The sequence below is a fragment of the Anabas testudineus genome, chromosome 8, assembly GCF_900324465.2.
Source record: "Anabas testudineus chromosome 8, fAnaTes1.2, whole genome shotgun sequence".
NCBI lineage: Eukaryota > Metazoa > Chordata > Actinopteri > Anabantiformes > Anabantidae > Anabas > Anabas testudineus.
The window spans coordinates 8,580,638-8,598,074 of NC_046617.1; the positions used below are offsets into that span (position 1 = coordinate 8,580,638).

Here is a 17,437-nt window from a genome sequence, read left to right on the forward strand (position 1 = left end):
CTTACCTTCCCCATCTCCACCACCTCCAGGACTGTTGGGGGGACTGTCAGTGGTGAGTGATGAAGGACTGAGCTGTTCAGACAAGAGTGTCTTCTGAAGGTGTGACAAGAGTTACACATGAATCTATGATGAAGTTCAGTTAAACGCTGCTCTTTAAAGTGAGAATCCACTTAATTTATGGTCTTTTCTGAGGTAGAAGATTCAGGGTTGGGAGTTTGGACTAAGAGAAATGAAGGTTATTCTCTAGAAGATATAGTCAACAAATTAAAGATTTCCATGTGTACATTATAGTCTCCAGACACATTCTGCAGCAGGAGGCAATCAGGACAAAAGATGCAGTTAAAGGCCAGTGTACATCTGTCCAAGAGGACAAGTACTTGTGAATGTCCTCCTTAAGAAACAGATACCTCACTGCTTCTGTATTGGCTGCATTGTTGAATAAAACAAGTGATAAATCAGTCTGCACAGACATTGTGCATAGGAGACTCAGACCAGCTGGACTCATATGAAGAACTAACCCTACTAAGGTTGAAGTGTTTGGATCCATCAAGCTAGTGCAGGGAGGTATACTTAAAAGCTGAATGCCACAGATTTGTCAGGAAGTAATTGTTGCAAAAAGGACAGTTTTTTAAGACAATAAAGTTCAACATGAAAAATGAATTTGACCTTCTGTTCTCCTTAATATTCTCCTGGAACATTGAGAATGTTTCTAAAAAGCACTGTTGGTAGCAGATCATGCTTTAACATTATCACTAAACACAATCTCTAAACAATCCTATAAACTGAACTGAACTGAAAATAAAAGCATCAAAATTTGTGACATCTACATGTTATTCACTTACAGTCTGAGGATTTCAATAATACAAAAAGGACAGAAACATGCAGGACATACGGTGTCCTAACGAGGATAATACCATTATTATTATATTAAGAGTCTGTATTTGTCAGAAAGCTTAGTCAAATAAGGCATTTTCACATTTCACATGTTACATTTGAAGCAACATTTTCTTGCTTTTAACCATTTTTAACACAGCAACTAGTTCAAATACAGCAAATGTGAGGGTTTGACCTATTAACGTGTGATTATTTTCCTTTTAAATGAATGTGATTACAGTTTTAGCTAAGCTGATCCAAATCTTTCTCCCCTGTAGCAACTGCATAAGCACTTTAAACAGATCTCTCATTGCTATTCAAACTATCCAAAAGACTTCTATTCAACAGATGAAGAGAAAGCAAACATTTAATCTCAAACAAACTCAATGTGTCGACATCAGTACTTTTTGCTTGAGTGACATCTGTCTTCTTTGATATGCTGCATCATGCCTTCTTCTTTCTTTTACTCAGCAATGCGACTCCAACCTTTGCTTCCTCTCCTCTCTGCCTACAATTATCCCTCAACCTGTCAGTCACTGTCCACACATGGTCACACCAGTCACTCAAACCATCAACAAGACTCCCACCTGCGAAGTCCAGTACAGTCAAGCAGCCCAGCCAACATTTACACAGGTATATTATGTCTATACCTCAACCACACACTAAGATTTCAACAGGTATATCCTTTGTCAGGTTAGTGTAAAATAACAGAATACAACATTTGTCTTAAGAATTACTCCTCTTTTATTCAGATACACTTCAAATAAATGACAGGTTTATTTTTTAGAGCTTCCAAATTGGCTTTTTCTACAAAAACAATGATAATTTGTACATATAAAAAATAAAAATACAAGACCATGGTGAGTTGCAACAAACATCTGCCATTTTAGACAAATTACAGATTCTCTATAAAAGCAAAAACAAAACCCCTGACCCCTAAATTGTGTGCATGTGTATCAACCCAATGACTAATCCCAGTGATCTCTCCTTGTCACAGTTATGTTATTTCCTTTAGGAAAGCAAAGACAAGCTAATACAACTGCAATTACTCTTTGATTTACCACTGCATAACCTGAATGCATGAATGCATCCACTGTATGTTGGTTGTTCCCCAAGCAGGATTTGCTGTTAACTGACTAGTGAAGGTTTTGTTGTTGGTTGCTTCTGTTGTTTGAGATGTTTCAGTCTCACATGGGGTAGTTGAGAACCACGTCCTGTTTGGCCAGCTCCAACAACATAGGATCGTCGAAGAACTTGCTGATACTCACATCTTCGCTTAGACCCTGCAAAACACCGAATCACATTAAACATTAAAAACAAACAAAATCAATTAACAGAAATAGTCACAAACGTGTAGAAATGAGTCTCACCTTTCGCCTTCGCGTCTTGATCATAAACTCTCTGGCCAGATGGGGGGCAGGCTGAGGCTCAAGAGGCCTGATCACGATACTCTTATCCAAGGGGTCACCAGGAACAATCTGAAGAAAAAAATATAAAAGACAGTCAAACTATGGCAGCTGTGGAAATCACTCCCTCTGTATCCACCAATCGGAGAAAGAATCTGACAACACATAACACACGTCATATTTTGAGCTTTAACGAGCTGAGTGGACACTTCTAAAATTGGCTCCAACCTTTCACTACATTTTTGATTTAGCTGCACGTTTGTTCCACTGTTACTGAGTCAGGAGAGCGTCCATCAACATGAAAGGAAAAGAAACATGACTACTGTCACTACTTCAGTTTATGACCAGCATCAGTGCAATGCTGGCAGGTTGAGTTAGAAGACAGTAAGTGTTTGCAGGCTTGTAAAATGACTCACTAAATTCATTATGTTAAGGAGATCACAGTATGACCTTCACAAAGTCATCTCATTGTTTTGGATATATGAATCACTGCCTTAAAAGATGTGCTAGAAAAGAGGGAAACCTTAATAGGAATGCTGAATATGAAACAACTAGGATGAAGTGGACTTAAAAAAGCCTTGGAAAGATTAAAAAGGGAAAAAATAATCAATAGAGTGGCTGAAGCCCAATCAACAGATGGATGAGAGTTTCAAACCACAGTAACTCAACACTGTCTGTCTGTATTCCAATACTGGAAGCACATAATCAAACTAATGAGCGAGGCACAGTACAGCTTACAGAGTATAATGGGGCAAACAACATCGTTCTGGTTCCTGTGTTTTTCTTATCATCTATGGCAGTTGAATCTATATGTGCTAACAGGAATTACTTCTGCCTAAGAACAGAGTAGAGTAGAATCAGAGTGTGGGCTAGATGAGGTATAGAGTCTGTAGACAACCTTTAGAAAGCAATGTGAGGTGAGATGAATGTGACAGGCACTAGCGATGTCAAGTTGTCAGCTGGTACTAATAGTATTTCAACATGAACTCTCTCTATTCATTCCAGCACCAACGGTTTTCAGTTCTTGTGACATCCCTTATTGGTACTGGACTCCAGGAGAGGGCCACATAATGACAAGTCACAACTGATCAGCAAGGTTCAGGTGATAAAGACGTAAGAAAAAAAAACAGGAGATATAATCCCAAGTGAAATCTGGCTTAGTAACTGCTTTGCATTAATATTAATTAATCATACATTTAAATATACTGCTTATTGCTAAAATGACTACACAAATTACCACCTAAATGGAGTTACTTTTCACCAACACAGCTCTGCAGAGTGTGCACACAAACATGTCAGACACGACAGGCAGAGATGGCTGCATTATATTTAAAACCTAATGACTCAACACATCCACATCACACAGCAGTTTAGCAGTAGTGTCAGATATGTGTACAAAGCTGGTCACGCTGCTGCACAAGCTGCCACAGTTTTGTATGTGACAGTGTGTGTGCATTTGAGAGTGTGTATGGGCGACAGGAAGATTTCAAATCCTAAAAATCATGTGCCATCTGAACAGGCCTGGTTTTGTAAACAAATGACCACATGGCTAATCAATCTGGATTTGTGTAAGTATTATAATACATTTGTCAAACTGCTTGTCGGTGATGCTAAAAGTGAATATTGGCAACAAACTGATAAATTCTGTTTCAATAAATCAGCCAGGAATCTGACACACGAATCAGAAACAGGGGTTTGTTTCATATTTCCTGACAGATATGTTAGATTTAACTTTAAAAATAACTTTTAAGTTAAGTTATTGAGTTTCTGAATACATTTATCTCCTTTATTTTCTTCATTTTTACAAATAATATTCAGGACGAATGACAATGACGTAAACCTCTGGACAACTACCAAGCCACTCAGGACATTTGTGTCTCCAGTGCATTTAAAACTTGACTTTAATCTGAATTTATTGACACCAACATAAGATGCAGAGCAGGTTGATTTGCATATAGCAATGTTACCTGCCAGTGGTGGAACACAGAGAGGGCAAAGGCCTGTCCCTGTGTATGTGTGCGAAGGTCTGTCTCAAAGCCGAAGGAGTCAATGGCTGGGATGAAAGCCTTAATGGTGTAGAGTGGTGACCCTGGAATAGGTGCATCCTGGGTGACGTGACCCCTGGTAGATAACAGAGGACCAAATAAAAAACCAAACAAGTAAACAAACAAACAAAAAAACTAAATTAAACAAAACAAAAAGAAAACAAGTATTGCTATGTGCGCTATTTTAATATTTTTTAAATAACTAAGTGCTGTCTGTTTTATGTAGGGCAAACAAGTAAATTTGGGCATTTTTGCTAAAATTACTTAAACCAATTGGCCAATAATCAAAATATTTTCCAGTATTAATGTTTCTTCTTGAGATGACACTTCATCACCAACATAAAGAAAGTGGACAAACCTCCTTCGAGCCAGCACAGTGTAGACAGCAGACACACAATCAGCTGGAGCTTGAACCTCCACAAAGTAGTAAGGCTCCATCAACCTTGGCGTGGCCTGGAACACAGGCAAACCATACATTAAAGCTAGTCTGTAGAGACAGTATGTTCATCCTATGTAAAGCTGACCCATGGATTTATAATAACAGCAGTGGAAAAAGCCCAACGAAATGATGAAAGGAGCAAAAATCATTAAGAAAGAATGTTATCACGCTGCTATTAACATGCAACGTCAGCAAAATCTCAAACTCTAATTACTGTAATGGAATTACAATGAAAGGGAAGTCTGATGGACCTAAAGGAAGATGAGAAAACATAAGAGGTGTAGGAGAAATTATTATGATTCTCACCATGAGGAAAGCAGAGTACACCACTCTCCTGGCTGTAGGAATGACCTGGCCTCCTCCTCTGTGGAGAGGCTCCTGAGCGATGACGGCGTCCAGGATTTTAAACTTGACATTCCTGATGGCTGGAGGCAGCAGAAAGAGTGAGTTAATGGCAACTTAACACTGATGAGGAAAAACACATGCTCCTTGTGCACAATGTCAAATGTGAATTGTTTGTAAAACTTACGTTCGTCACACAGAGGTCCTTCCCTGGTGCCCCACTGGAAGCCCTGAACAATGCTGTCTTTGACTGAGCCGAGCAGCGCCTTGTCCACCTACGGAGGAAAAACAAACACACTGTGAATTAGCTATAACAAACTGGAGCTCTCTACAAAAAAATAAAACATTATCTTATGGGATGCATTTTGGAGGGTTGGCCTAACCCATGTCACTTTTGGGTGTTGACAATAATTTTAATACAGCTGCAGGTGTAGGTGTCAAATTAGCTAATCTCCTTAACCAAATAAATATAAAAAAAAATAGAATTGACAGATTATTTAGCAGTACAAACTCACCTCAGAAGGCAGGGTATCATCTACAAGAATGTTTGGTCCTGTTGTGTCTGGTCCGAAGGCCCAGATAGACCTGGCAGCCAGCAGATCCCAGTCATATTTTGTCTGAAAAAACTCTCCCAGCTTCTTCCTGCCACAAGGAAACAAAACAGCCCCTGGTTGAAAGGAGGTCTGCACATTGTGTCAGCTGGAACATTAAGGAGATTGGTTGATGTGGGGCAGAGGGGTTAATGGAACAGGAGGAGTAGAGCGAAGGTTTAGTTTAATGGTGTGTGAAGTATGTCACTCGTCTGGCATTGCTAGTACATACTGGCACCGCTGGGTCCAGATGGCTTTGCCGATGAGCAAAGTACTGACAGGAAGTTACTCTCAAGCAGAACACGCACACACGAAAGCACACACACACACACACACACACACACACACACACACACACACACACACACACACACACACACACACACACACACACACACACACACGAAAGCACACACACACACACACGAAAGCACACACACACACACACGAAAGCACACACACACACACACACACGAAAGCACACACACAGGTGCTCTTCATGTCACGGTGATCAGAAGATTCATGTCTGCTTTTAGTGCATGATTCAATTACTGTGAGTGAACTGATCAATAAACCAAAGAGGGTTTCTAATGAGCACATACATTAGTGATGCATTGAAGGTTGTCCCTTATTTTGCTAGTATATTCAAATACAGAACTATTCTGTATTTGTCACAATTTCCCCTCATACACATCAGTGATAGATACAGCTTCAATGTGTTGTATTTGTTTTGTGTCTGTCTCAGTAGGTCAATGTGGGTTATCCAACCTGACTTTACAACTTATTGGTTGTTCTGTAGTTCTAACAGTTTGTAAAGTAAATGGAATGAACACGTAATAAAAAAGAAAAGAACTTGCAGAGTAATTTAAAACACTAAATGAAAATGAAGCACATGGCTGCCACCTTCATTTTCAAGTTCACAGAAAATTTGATTTGAAAAGTGATGGTAGGAACATCAGAGTGCGTACCTCAGTCTATACACGTTGTAGAAAACTGGGTAGCACACTTTGGTTTAAAGGGATTATTATCCACCAGCCTAATAACGTTTTAAATGGCATTTCAATATTCTTCAACATTTAATTTAAGAACCAATTATCATTCTTACACGTCAATTCATTTATCCCTGCTAACTGAACTGGAACAGATGAGAGCGGCTAATCGGTCAGAAAGAAACACTACATCACTTGAGTAAAAAAAGATGTCACCTAAACTTCAAGATGTTGGTGGATGTGATGGTGTAATCTTCTACATCATACCTGTTCCATGTGATCTGCACCACCTCGTTTTCTATGTCCTCAGCCAGTCCCTTCTCCAAGGGCTCAGCGATCATGGTAATCTTATTCCTGTCAATCACATCACACAGCTGTCAATCACTCACTCTGGGTGGGGGAGACACATTTTGAAGGAAAGACTGATTCTGACACAAACAGTATGTAAATGTATGTTCCATCTAACATCATGGTAATAATCTAACAAAGTCAACTTTCTCTAGACTGCACTCATGTTGTGTGCGTGAATAAAAAACATTCAGCTTAATACACACTTTTTGTTTGGCGTTTCAGCAAAGCACTTAAGAGATGATGTCTCCACAACTGTTTCACAGAAGGTCACAACTGGGTCAGCAACCTGCCAGTAAAGAGAAGCAGCATTAAAACACATGTTACTGTAACAGTCCCCCCCCAAAAAAAATTACAAATACACAGCGCTGAGTAACATAATGTAACTAAAGGTTTGAAAAAATTACTTTAATGTCAATCTCTGAGTACATCTTGCGCAGGTCATGCATGACACAGTCCAGATAGAGCTCCCCTGTGCCTAAGATCACATGTTCTCCAGACTCTTCCACCTGAAATACAAAAACATCAAAACCCAGACAAATATGGTCAATTGCAATTTACTATGGATGTTATCTACAATATAATTATATTATTAAATTGACAACTAGGACTTGGAACCATTTTGAAAAACAAAAACTGCACCACAGTGTTCACAACATACCTTTGTGGTTAGAGAGGGATAGCTCTTGTTGACCTTTCTCAGTCCATCCAACATTTTAGGCAGCTCTGACGGGTTGACGGGCTCCACTGCAATCTTAATGACTGATGCTGTGTTGAACTTCAATGGCCTGAAAATCTGAGCCTGGAAGGGAAAAATAAACAAAATGTAAACACTACTTATACCTTATTAAGATTTTCAAGGTATTCCTCTTTGTTGTCTTACCTCTTCGTTGCCCCTGGGCTCTGTGATTGTGGCGGTCTTGACGATTGGTTGGTCACAACCTTCGATGAGGACCCAGTTGCCAGCAGGCACTCGGTTCACCTCAATTTGGTATCTAAAAGTTGACAAATGTGTAATATTTATTTCACAGAAATACTGATTTTTGATGCTGCAAGGGAAATAAAGCAAACTTCTGGCTTGTACCTGGCAACAGAAATCCAGAGTCGACCCACTGTACAGATTTGGGAGTCCTCCTCGTCTTCAAGGGTGTAGTTCTCTCCTAAAACCTTGACGGGCTGGCCTGCCTGAATAGTGCCACTCAGGACTCTGCCAAAAGCATGGAACTGAACCCCATCCTCAGTGCTGTACATCTTAGTGGTGTGGCACATCAAAGGGCCCTGAGGGCGAGAGACATGAGGTGAGCAGAGAAGAGAGATTAGAGATGGAAAGTGGGACAGGAAAGTCTTACCACTGGAAGCTAACATTTCTTCCTAGAACTGGCTTTAGCAAAGGGCAGTAAGACTTTTCCTCGGAACTTGGAAAATTGCGATCAATGTGTTGCATTGTTTAATACTGGCTTATTTGTTTTGGAGTGTTGTTTTAATTGATTTGTTCATTTCAAGCCAATTAAAAAATTAAAACAGTCAGTTGGCTTAATTTGTAAAACCAGCTGGAATAACTCTATTGATTTCCAACACAAACAGCCTGCAGTCGTTAACATTTAACAAGACTATCTGCTCTTCACCATAAAATAAACAGGAGACTCCTATTCCGCTTTCATTATACTCACGTCAGGGTCACACTCCGCCATGGCCTCCCCCAGGTCTGAGTCGAGGCCTCCTGTGTAGGTGTGCTCTATTTTGTTCCTAGCGCCCCCTTGTGGTGAGGGGATGTGTTGTACACACATGTCCACAAAGCCTGCAGGCAGGACATGCATGCTTAAAATAGATTCATTACATTTACTAAAGGATGGACAGCTCTTTATCTCTATCTAATAGAACTCATCACTCGCAGTTACGCAATCCTTTAAATACAATACTAAATTATTTAGAATACAAAAACAGCAACACAAACTCAGATAAAATAGGATAGACAGAAAAATTCAACCACACCAGTGAATTCCCCAAAGAAGCGGTTGCAGACCAGCCTGAGCAGAGGTCTAATGTTCAGCTTCAGTTCCTCTTTAGTCAGGTGGATCCCTAGCTCATCTAGAACTCGAGGGAGAGATGTGTCCACATCCCCGACAACCTACACACAAAGAGGTTTTTATACATCAAGTCTGATAGGTCCAGAGGGTAGAGATCTACAGGTTGTTGCCTTTATACACATTAGAAAATTATAGTAGGCATGCCCAACCTGTGAAAGGATCTTGTAGAGTGGCTCCAGGACAAATTCAACAAAGCTGCGCTGAGAGTTACTGCTGGGAGCTTTCTTTGTGAACTTGCGACTGAACAGAGAAAGAAAGAAAAAAACACCACATGATAAGGATGTGTTAGCGGGGTTAGAGAGAGGGTGAGAGGCTGGTACTGTTCAAATCCAAATTAATTACTCACGTTTTGGGGTTGAAATAAATGTCTCCCCAGAGCCTTTTAGCAAACTCATTATAGTTGATGTCACCTGTAAACAGAGTTACATAATACAGTAATAAGTGAATTAGGCAACAGAGCATAAGGATATACCTGCCTATTGTTTGTATGTACTGAAGAGTTGTCTCACCATATGTATCCGAGTAGATTTTTGCAAAAGACCCCAGAGTGAAACAAATACTGTACTGAGAGCTGGCAAAGCAGACATTTCCAAGGAGAGGGGACACCACCAAGTTCTCATCTGTGGAGTAAGTGCTGAAAAAGAAATGAATGACCAGTTATAAGCAACAAACAACTACATGTCAATTTTATAGCTAAAGAGAAATGCTTCTATTATAAAATTTATTTTAAAATAAGTACAATTCAGCAACAAATGTTTGCTCACCAACATTAAGGAACAAAAATTAATGTACTGGAACTATTGTGCTCTAGAATATTTAAATGTGTGACATTTATCCTCAACTCTTCATGGCTACTCTATGTTCAAGTTACCGTCCTTCATGCTCAATTTTAAGTTTAGACTGAGATCGGATTATTTGTTTTTCTGGTTCACTGGATGCAGAGCCAGAGATTAGAAAGAGAATCTAAGACCAAAGAGGAATGTGGCAGTGAAAATCTGATTAGCTTTATTCACATTTCCGTGATTTAAAAAATCTGATCTCTTTGGAGTTGGCGTTTAAGCAAGGGGAAAAAGATTTTTCATGTTTTATCCCTCCCCCTTGATCTGAGCTTTGACTGGTGCTCTTAACTGTATCGCTTTCCTGCTTCAATGGTTTAACTGGACTTTATGGATGGAAAACATGCCACCACTAAACCAACTTTTAATATTTGTATAAAGATGTTTGATGATTATCTCTAAATTAATTTACACTGTATTTGGATACAAAATACTATGAGTACAAATGTGTATTACCTGAGCAAACCGTTAACCTCATCCACAATGTGGCGAAGTTTATAATAAGCATCTGTGGGAGGCAGTTTGAGCTCCAAAATGAGCCGGTCCACTTTGTTGATGCAGATGGTGATGGCCATACGCTCCTGAACAGCATGTTTGATCAGTCGCTCTGTGTTGAGCATCACCTGGGTAGAAATATACAAAGATCTGGGTTACATGAAAAGTTGAAGAAACCAACTTATGTGCAGAAGAAGTGTGGGATTGGGAGAACATAAAATATTAATAATAAGTTACTAACTCCTTCTGCTGCATCAATGAAGAGGACAACACCATCTGAGATCCGAATGCTAGATGTGACCTCATCTGAGAAGTTTACATGGCCTGAGAGGGAAACACAAAAAGATTTTCTATCATTATTTGAAGGTTTTATGAAATTCTCTAGTTCATTCAGTATGTTCAGAGAACACATTTATGTATATAATATATATAATATAATATATTATCCACTTTAAGTACAATACCTGGTGTATCCATGATGTTAAAAAGGTAAGATTTCCCTCTAGAGTCTGGTAGAACCATTGTGACGGGAGTACTCTTAATACCAACTCCCCTCTAAATAAAAAAAAAAACACAACACATTAATTCTTGTAGCAAAGGAAACAATTCTTCAAAACACTAACCAAAAGTGTCAAATTAAATTGTATGCTGCATGTTTGTGGTAACACAAAGTATGTAATAAAAACACTTACCTCCTGTTCTGTAAAGAGGATGTCTGTGTAACGGAGCTGAAAAGGTTAATAAACAATGTTAATCTGTCATTCACTTTATTAATAAGAACTAATGAGCATTTAGTTATTGATAATATTAATTATAATTATATTAGACAATACTCACATCCACGTCATCTCGCTTCCTAATTTCTGGATGTGTCTGCTCAATAAGGCAATCCACAAAACAGGTCTAGAAAGAATGAAGAAAATGTCTTAGACTCCTGTGAATCTTACAGATGAGACTGAAGTACAGCTATGTTTTTAGCAATTGCTCCACAACATTCCTGTGCTTCTAAATGTTTTCATCGTAGGAACCCTCCATTTTGGAAAATATCACCCTGAGTAGAAACACACAGCAAAGAGCAAAAAGCAGCCATAAGGCAGGCTCTAACCTTGCCATGGTGAAGGTGACCACACAATGTGACGTTGCGAATCAGCTCTGGCCCATCCATCAGATCTGCAAGGAATCTGCCAGGAGAGAGAGGTTATCTTAAAGCACATAGCAAACACAGGATAAATGCTACCTCTAGTGAAGTGATGCTGCAGTCCCAAATTCAAATTTAACTGGTGGTGGTGGACCACAAATGTAACAACCACATGGGCAATAACAACATCAGCATATCTGTGGCAGTCAAATTGGACAATTTCCTCAGAAACTGCTGGGTTCTACATATATTTATTCCAGTTTGGCTTGAACAAATGTTGACATAAATAATATGTGCAAATACAAACATTCCTGACACACCTAACCTCTCCATTCCAGACTAGATGTAAACAAACAAGCAATATGCATACAGAAATTAGATGCTAAAAAGGCACACATGAATTACAGCCTGTCCATTCTAATAGTAATGTCAGAGATCAGCTGTGGCATACTTCCTGTAGGGGTCATTAGGCAAGACCTCTTTATGCCTACCCTGCCTCTGCCTAGTACCCTTGTAAGTCGTTTTAGATAAAAGCGTCAGTCAAATGACTAAATGTAAATGTAAAAGATGGATGTAGCAGATGTAAAAGCAAAAAAGAAAGTGGCACAATTTTAAAATAAATATGATCATAGTCATTTAGGGGCAAAAAGATTGTGCCACTACAGTATGCAATGTGAATGTATATATGTTAACATAAACAGGAAGCAATGCAGATTACTTACTCCATATCATAGACAGTGGCAGGCAACTCCTGTTCCATCAAGGTGAACTGCTTGTTCTTCACAGGCTTAATGATGGGCTCTGGATTGGTAAGAAAACACAACTGTTTACATGTTGCCCTTAACAGCATGAGTTACCTTAACCCATGCTGCCATGTATGCATGTGCACGTAAACTCTGTAACTACCTATGTACTTCATCTCTAACCTGTGAGAGGTTGTGTATCTTCCTCCTGGACAATGGTTTCCACCTCAGGTCCATAAACCTCCTCTGCTGTGGGGTAGTACTTCTTGTCTTCATGCAGGACAACCTCCATCCCTGGAACATCGTCATCAGCATCAGCAGGTTCATCCTCATCGTCTTCATCACCCTGTGCAAATAGAGTGTGACTAAGTGTGCACTATGTGTCAAACAAAATACAACATGGTAATAACTATTCACACTTTATTTGAACAGTACCTCATCTGCATCTCTGTCCTCTGCTTCCAGATCATCATCATCATCGTCTGAGTCCAGCTCTGGACCGATGTAGTTACCAAACTCATCATACAGATCAGCCTCCATCTTTTAGAGACCTGTGGAAATTCATTCAGTGTTACTGCTAATAAAAAAACTACGATGCGACAGAAATGAAAGAATACGTTCACAACATTACATCACAAAACAAATCTAGACTGTGGGTTTTTCTTCTTTCACGTTATAACACATAAAAGTACGACACATTAACTTAAAGCGGAGAATGGCCGTTTTGCGGTAAACCATTCATTTAAAGAGACGACGAAATTGTCGGTATTCACAAACACCGTATGTCATATTAGTCTATTTGGAAGATCATTTTTAGATTGCAATACAAATATAATTTTCCTTGCAATTGGTGAATGCATTAAGGTTATATTCACAAAGAAGCTAATCAAGCTAAGTTTGCATGTAGCATTGTGTGCGCTATCGTAGTTTAGTTGGCTATTTAAATGTTATAAATCTCCGTCGAAAGGCAGAAAATCTGAAATACAAATCTGACTTAGCTATTTCTTTCGTTATATATAACGTGGCATTCCTCTTGTGTCGGCAATGACATTAGCATGCCCAAAACTAGCATGCTAGCCAGCTAAATAGCAAAGCAATGAATGGACGACGTTTCAATTACGTTACTGTTTAGCGGTTTAGCAGGAGAAACTGCATTGTTACCCTACATTAAAGTGTAACCTGGAGGCTGCAAAACAGACTTACCTACAATGTCTTATAATATATCAAGCAAATAATATTTCCAAAGGCAATAAAATTTCGTATATACTCAGAAGATAAATAAGTTCTCAAAAAGCGCCATGCGCATGGGAAACTACTTCCGTCTTTCTTCTTCTATTGACCTCTGACCGTCTAATATCAAACTCAATACCGCCCCCATTGACAGAGATGATAACTACAGGCTACTACACCGACGCAGATCGCCGAACAGAGAATCACAAAACCCCCAAAACATTAAAACAAAACTTACATTTAACGTAAAGGCAATGTAATGTTTTATTCACTTACTAATAAATGGAATAAAATCGGTTATTTTTCCGACAATAGTTAAAGCAAAAGTTGCAAATGTAGCCCTATTTAAAAGTTAAAATATTACCATTTAATCATTACTGTTACCATTGTTATTGATTTGTCAAATTATGAGTTCTAATCTTGTGAAAGTACTACAGCTTCCTGGTAACATATGAAACAGCCATGTAGTTTAAACCAGCAACATGTAAATGTACTCAACCAGCGTTAAGGGAAAATAGAAAATGTATTTTTAGGTGAAAATGTTTCCATACTAAAAAGCTTTGAATAGACTGTAGTTAGACATTATGACCACCAGAGGACATTCATTCTGTTAGGACAGACTGTGCCTAAAATAATAGGCAAAATGTGTGTGTATCAAAAACAGCTTGGTACCGAATAAAATAATAAGAATAATCAGAAAACACAGCGTGTGTATAAGTGCATTATAGATACTCATAGTGCTATTTTACATATACAATAATGTCAATGCTTTAGAAGAGCTTATGACGTAAAATTAAGAGAAAAGCCTCGTAAAGTTAAAATATTATTGTCTTTTTTTTAAATAAACAAACCTTTCACAAGCGTTTTATAGGAAATGTGAAGTATGAGGATACCAAGAAACAGAAGCTTGGACATTAGAATTTATGGTAAACTCCAAAATATCTCCTTAAACCTCAGAAACACACAGTATATGAGAAAAACCTATGACTTTATTAACATTAAAACACTTATGGTTGTAAACTGCTTTATCCTTTGATTTTATATTGTATGCTTCATATAACTTTATATCACTGTTACTGGGTGGGGCTGTGCATGAATAGTATATGTCAAATACAGAATTTGCCTAAAAACCTGGTAGTGTTTGAAAAAGTAGTGATGTACATATAGTCAAATTCTTATGTGTGGCGTGCTGTGAGGGAGATGGGTTAGAAATCTTTCCAAATGGATGTTGAGGACGTTTGATGATAAATTGAGACACAGACAGGGTTTCACTTGATGGCTTTATTCCTGCTGGTGATAATATGCGTAGGCATGGCCTACACAGTAAAGACACAAAACACTGACCAACAAGTTGTACAAACGAGACGGACACAATCTTAACATACAGTTCTTCCGTTTGCCACCTTACAGGACTTCATGTACTGAGATCATAGGCTATATTTAAAAAAAAAAAAAAAAAAAAAAAAAAAAGAAAGAAAGTGCAGTGTGTAAGAAAATGGTTATAATTGTTATGTAAGAGCAACAAGCACCTTGGTTGACATTATAAATAATGCTATTAGGAGTAACAACTCACATGGATTTCTCTATACTGACCTAGTTTAACACTTCAAAGCAACATGTTCAGTTGAAAGATGATTATCTGCAAATAAACATGAAACATTAAACTTTTTTTGTTTAACAGATTTTTTATTTATTATTGATATCCTCCTTTGAGTAGCCCAGTTCTCCTTGCCCTGCTATTGTTTCCCTGGTTCTCTATTGTTGACCAGAGGCCCCTGTAGACTGGACTGCAGATGGACGCACTTCACTTTATTGTTACAGAGAGTACTTTACATTATTTGATTGCCTCCATTACTAGTTTCTGGGATTATTTTACCTGAGAATATGACTAAAAGCGTCAACTTGCCCCTTCACTCTCTGTGTTTGACCCTCTACTCTGCCACCAGCTTCCTCAGCCGCTGCACCACATCCTCCCCGCTCGCCCACGGCACCGTGACCGCCTTGAACTCCCCGGGCATGGCTTCGTGGGTCTCCGTGATCAGACGGTGCATGGGGAAGTCCCGCCGCGGAAAGGCCACATCCCGTGGACCGAGGGACAGCGCCGGGCAGAAGTCGTTGGCTCCGTCCCCCACGTAGAAGACCCTCTGATAGGGGCGACCCCGCTCCTGCGTCCTGCGGGCCACATAGTCCTTGACGACCACCTGCTTGCACATGTTGTCGGGGCACCGCGGGCAGTCGTGGGAGTGGAAGGGCCTCAGCACCAGTCGCCCGTCCTTGTTGAAGGTGGCCGGGTTGGTGAAGATCCGGTGGAAAAGCTGGCGGGCCCCGGTGCGCCGGAGCCAGGATTCAATGAAGAAGGTGTTGGCATCAGAGACCATCACCACCTCAAAGTCCTGTGGGCGTGTGCGGATGAACTGGAACAGGGTGAGCATGCCGGGGGTGGAGGGTAGCTTCTCCATGATGCTGCGTATGTCGCTCTCCGTGACGCCCTGCTCCGCCAGGTAGGCCAGGACGCGCTGCATGTACTCGTTGTAGCGGCCGGGCTGATAGGTGTCCTTGAGCCAACCCGGGAGGTGCTGACCCGGGGCGCCCTGCACCACCATGTCATCGCTGGTTTCATCGACGATGGTCTCATCAAAGTCAAAGAAGATGAGGAAGCGCCTGTCCGAGGAGATGCGGGTTGAATTGGAGGCCATGATGTCAGAGCGCCTGGATCTGTGGGGGTCCTCCTCGCCTGGGGGATGGGGTGGGACATAACAGCAGTTGAAGATTGAATCCCCCATTATTAACTATGCCACAGCTCTTACTGTTTGCCAAGTGGCATCAAATCTCCTTCCGTGCGCTCCCACTCTCCAACATCACACGCCAGGCCACGGAAAAGGCTCTCTGAGAAACATGAACGCATAAAATAGACACAGGAGGGTTGGGTTGTTGGCAAAAACAGAACCAAAGGTGTGTTTAAAATAAGAAATACACACAATAAATGAAAAAATTAAACTTTAACTAGGTTATTAATTAGGCAGGTTATGGCCAATGCAGACAACCAGCAGCCTCTTTCAGCCCAGAGGAGGCACCATCCCACAGCTCATGGTTCTCTGAAGACACGTTAAGCCTTTCAATAAAAGTAGGAGGAATTAAAAGAAGGGGTTAAGGCCAGGAGTGAAAAATGAATATGTCAGCATGAGCATGGAAAAATGAGTCCCAGCGTGCTCAGGCAAGCAAGCAAATCAGTCGACTGTACTTCACATAAACAAGCATCACAATCCAACTTGGGTGCACCTCGCTGCTGCCTGCATACCTTTGATTGTCGTCGATGTCAGCAGTGGATGTCCGCTGGTGTCATGTGTTTCCCTGCAGCCAGACGTCTTCAAGCTGTGCGTGGTTGCAAGAGAACAGTCCAGTTACTTTATAAATCATTATACCAGAGTGTTTGAATGATGCAGAAGTGTGCGTACACTGCTGGGAATACACTCCTCAGAGGTGGTTGGTATTTATTTCTAGTGCGCTCTAGTCAAATTAACCCACATTAATACTCAATAGTTAAACCTATGGACAACAGCCAGTCTACAGTCACACTGGTTCGTTATGTTGGATAATGTGTCGACTGGAAAATAACTGTTCCCCTGACAACCTGCAACACTAACCTACATCATCATAACAACATTAACCGTGGCAGAGCGTTTACGCATAGATAAAAGCCGAGATCTTCTCTAAAAAATAAAAATAAAAAATCACCAGCGCTAGTCCCGATCCCCGGTGTCGCTCAGATCCGGTCCCAGAGATTAGAGACAGAGATTCTCCGGTGGGTCGAGCACTTTTATGTGACAGTCAAAACCAACAGAGCCTCTGCGGACGTGACCGCGCCTACAAGTCCGC

At 40.2% G+C, this 17,437-nt stretch overlaps 2 protein-coding genes across 3 annotated transcripts; both read right to left on the reverse strand.

Annotated features, from left to right (window-relative positions):
• Positions 1 to 1,591: 1,591 nt before the first annotated feature.
• On the reverse strand, positions 1,592 to 13,672 carry eftud2 (elongation factor Tu GTP binding domain containing 2). Its single transcript, XM_026359007.1, has 28 exons — positions 13,535 to 13,672; positions 12,767 to 12,882; positions 12,515 to 12,677; positions 12,311 to 12,389; positions 11,556 to 11,631; positions 11,288 to 11,353; positions 11,143 to 11,178; positions 10,915 to 11,005; positions 10,692 to 10,774; positions 10,412 to 10,578; positions 9,629 to 9,753; positions 9,466 to 9,529; positions 9,269 to 9,359; positions 9,025 to 9,160; positions 8,703 to 8,830; positions 8,117 to 8,310; positions 7,916 to 8,027; positions 7,694 to 7,834; positions 7,440 to 7,541; positions 7,239 to 7,321; positions 6,952 to 7,038; positions 5,621 to 5,747; positions 5,293 to 5,380; positions 5,070 to 5,188; positions 4,683 to 4,777; positions 4,247 to 4,400; positions 2,244 to 2,351; positions 1,592 to 2,156 (listed from the first exon to the last, which is right to left on the reverse strand). The coding sequence occupies exons 2-28, from the start codon at positions 12,869 to 12,871 to the stop codon at positions 2,061 to 2,063; spliced, it is 2,916 nt and encodes a 971-aa protein (XP_026214792.1). The 5' UTR covers positions 12,872 to 12,882; positions 13,535 to 13,672; the 3' UTR covers positions 1,592 to 2,060.
• A 1,173-nt stretch (positions 13,673 to 14,845) lies between these two features.
• phospho1 (phosphoethanolamine/phosphocholine phosphatase 1) lies at positions 14,846 to 17,437 on the reverse strand. Of its 2 annotated transcripts, none has more exons than XM_026377088.1 (3): positions 17,297 to 17,437; positions 16,860 to 16,933; positions 14,846 to 16,295 (listed from the first exon to the last, which is right to left on the reverse strand). In XM_026377088.1, the coding sequence occupies exon 3, from the start codon at positions 16,255 to 16,257 to the stop codon at positions 15,493 to 15,495; it is 765 nt and encodes a 254-aa protein (XP_026232873.1). In that variant the 5' UTR covers positions 16,258 to 16,295; positions 16,860 to 16,933; positions 17,297 to 17,437; the 3' UTR covers positions 14,846 to 15,492. The 2 variants fall into 2 exon arrangements, with proteins under 2 accessions (XP_026232873.1, XP_026232793.1); XM_026377008.1 differs by having other exon boundaries at positions 14,846 to 16,447.

Excerpts from the sequence above, each read along its gene's own strand:
- eftud2 (XM_026359007.1), bottom strand. The coding sequence starts at position 12,871 with ATGGAGGCTGATCTGTATGATGAGTTTGGTAACTACATCGGTCCAGAG. Across the intron at positions 5,748-6,951 it reads GTGCAGATCACATGGAACAG|GAAGAAGCTGGGAGAGTTTT; the intron begins GTATGATGTAGA and ends TCCTTGTGGCAG. Across the intron at positions 4,401-4,682 it reads ACTGTGCTGGCTCGAAGGAG|GGGTCACGTCACCCAGGATG; the intron begins GTTTGTCCACTT and ends GTTATCTACCAG.
- phospho1 (XM_026377008.1), bottom strand. The coding sequence starts at position 16,344 with ATGGGGGATTCAATCTTCAACTGCTGTTATGTCCCACCCCATCCCCCA.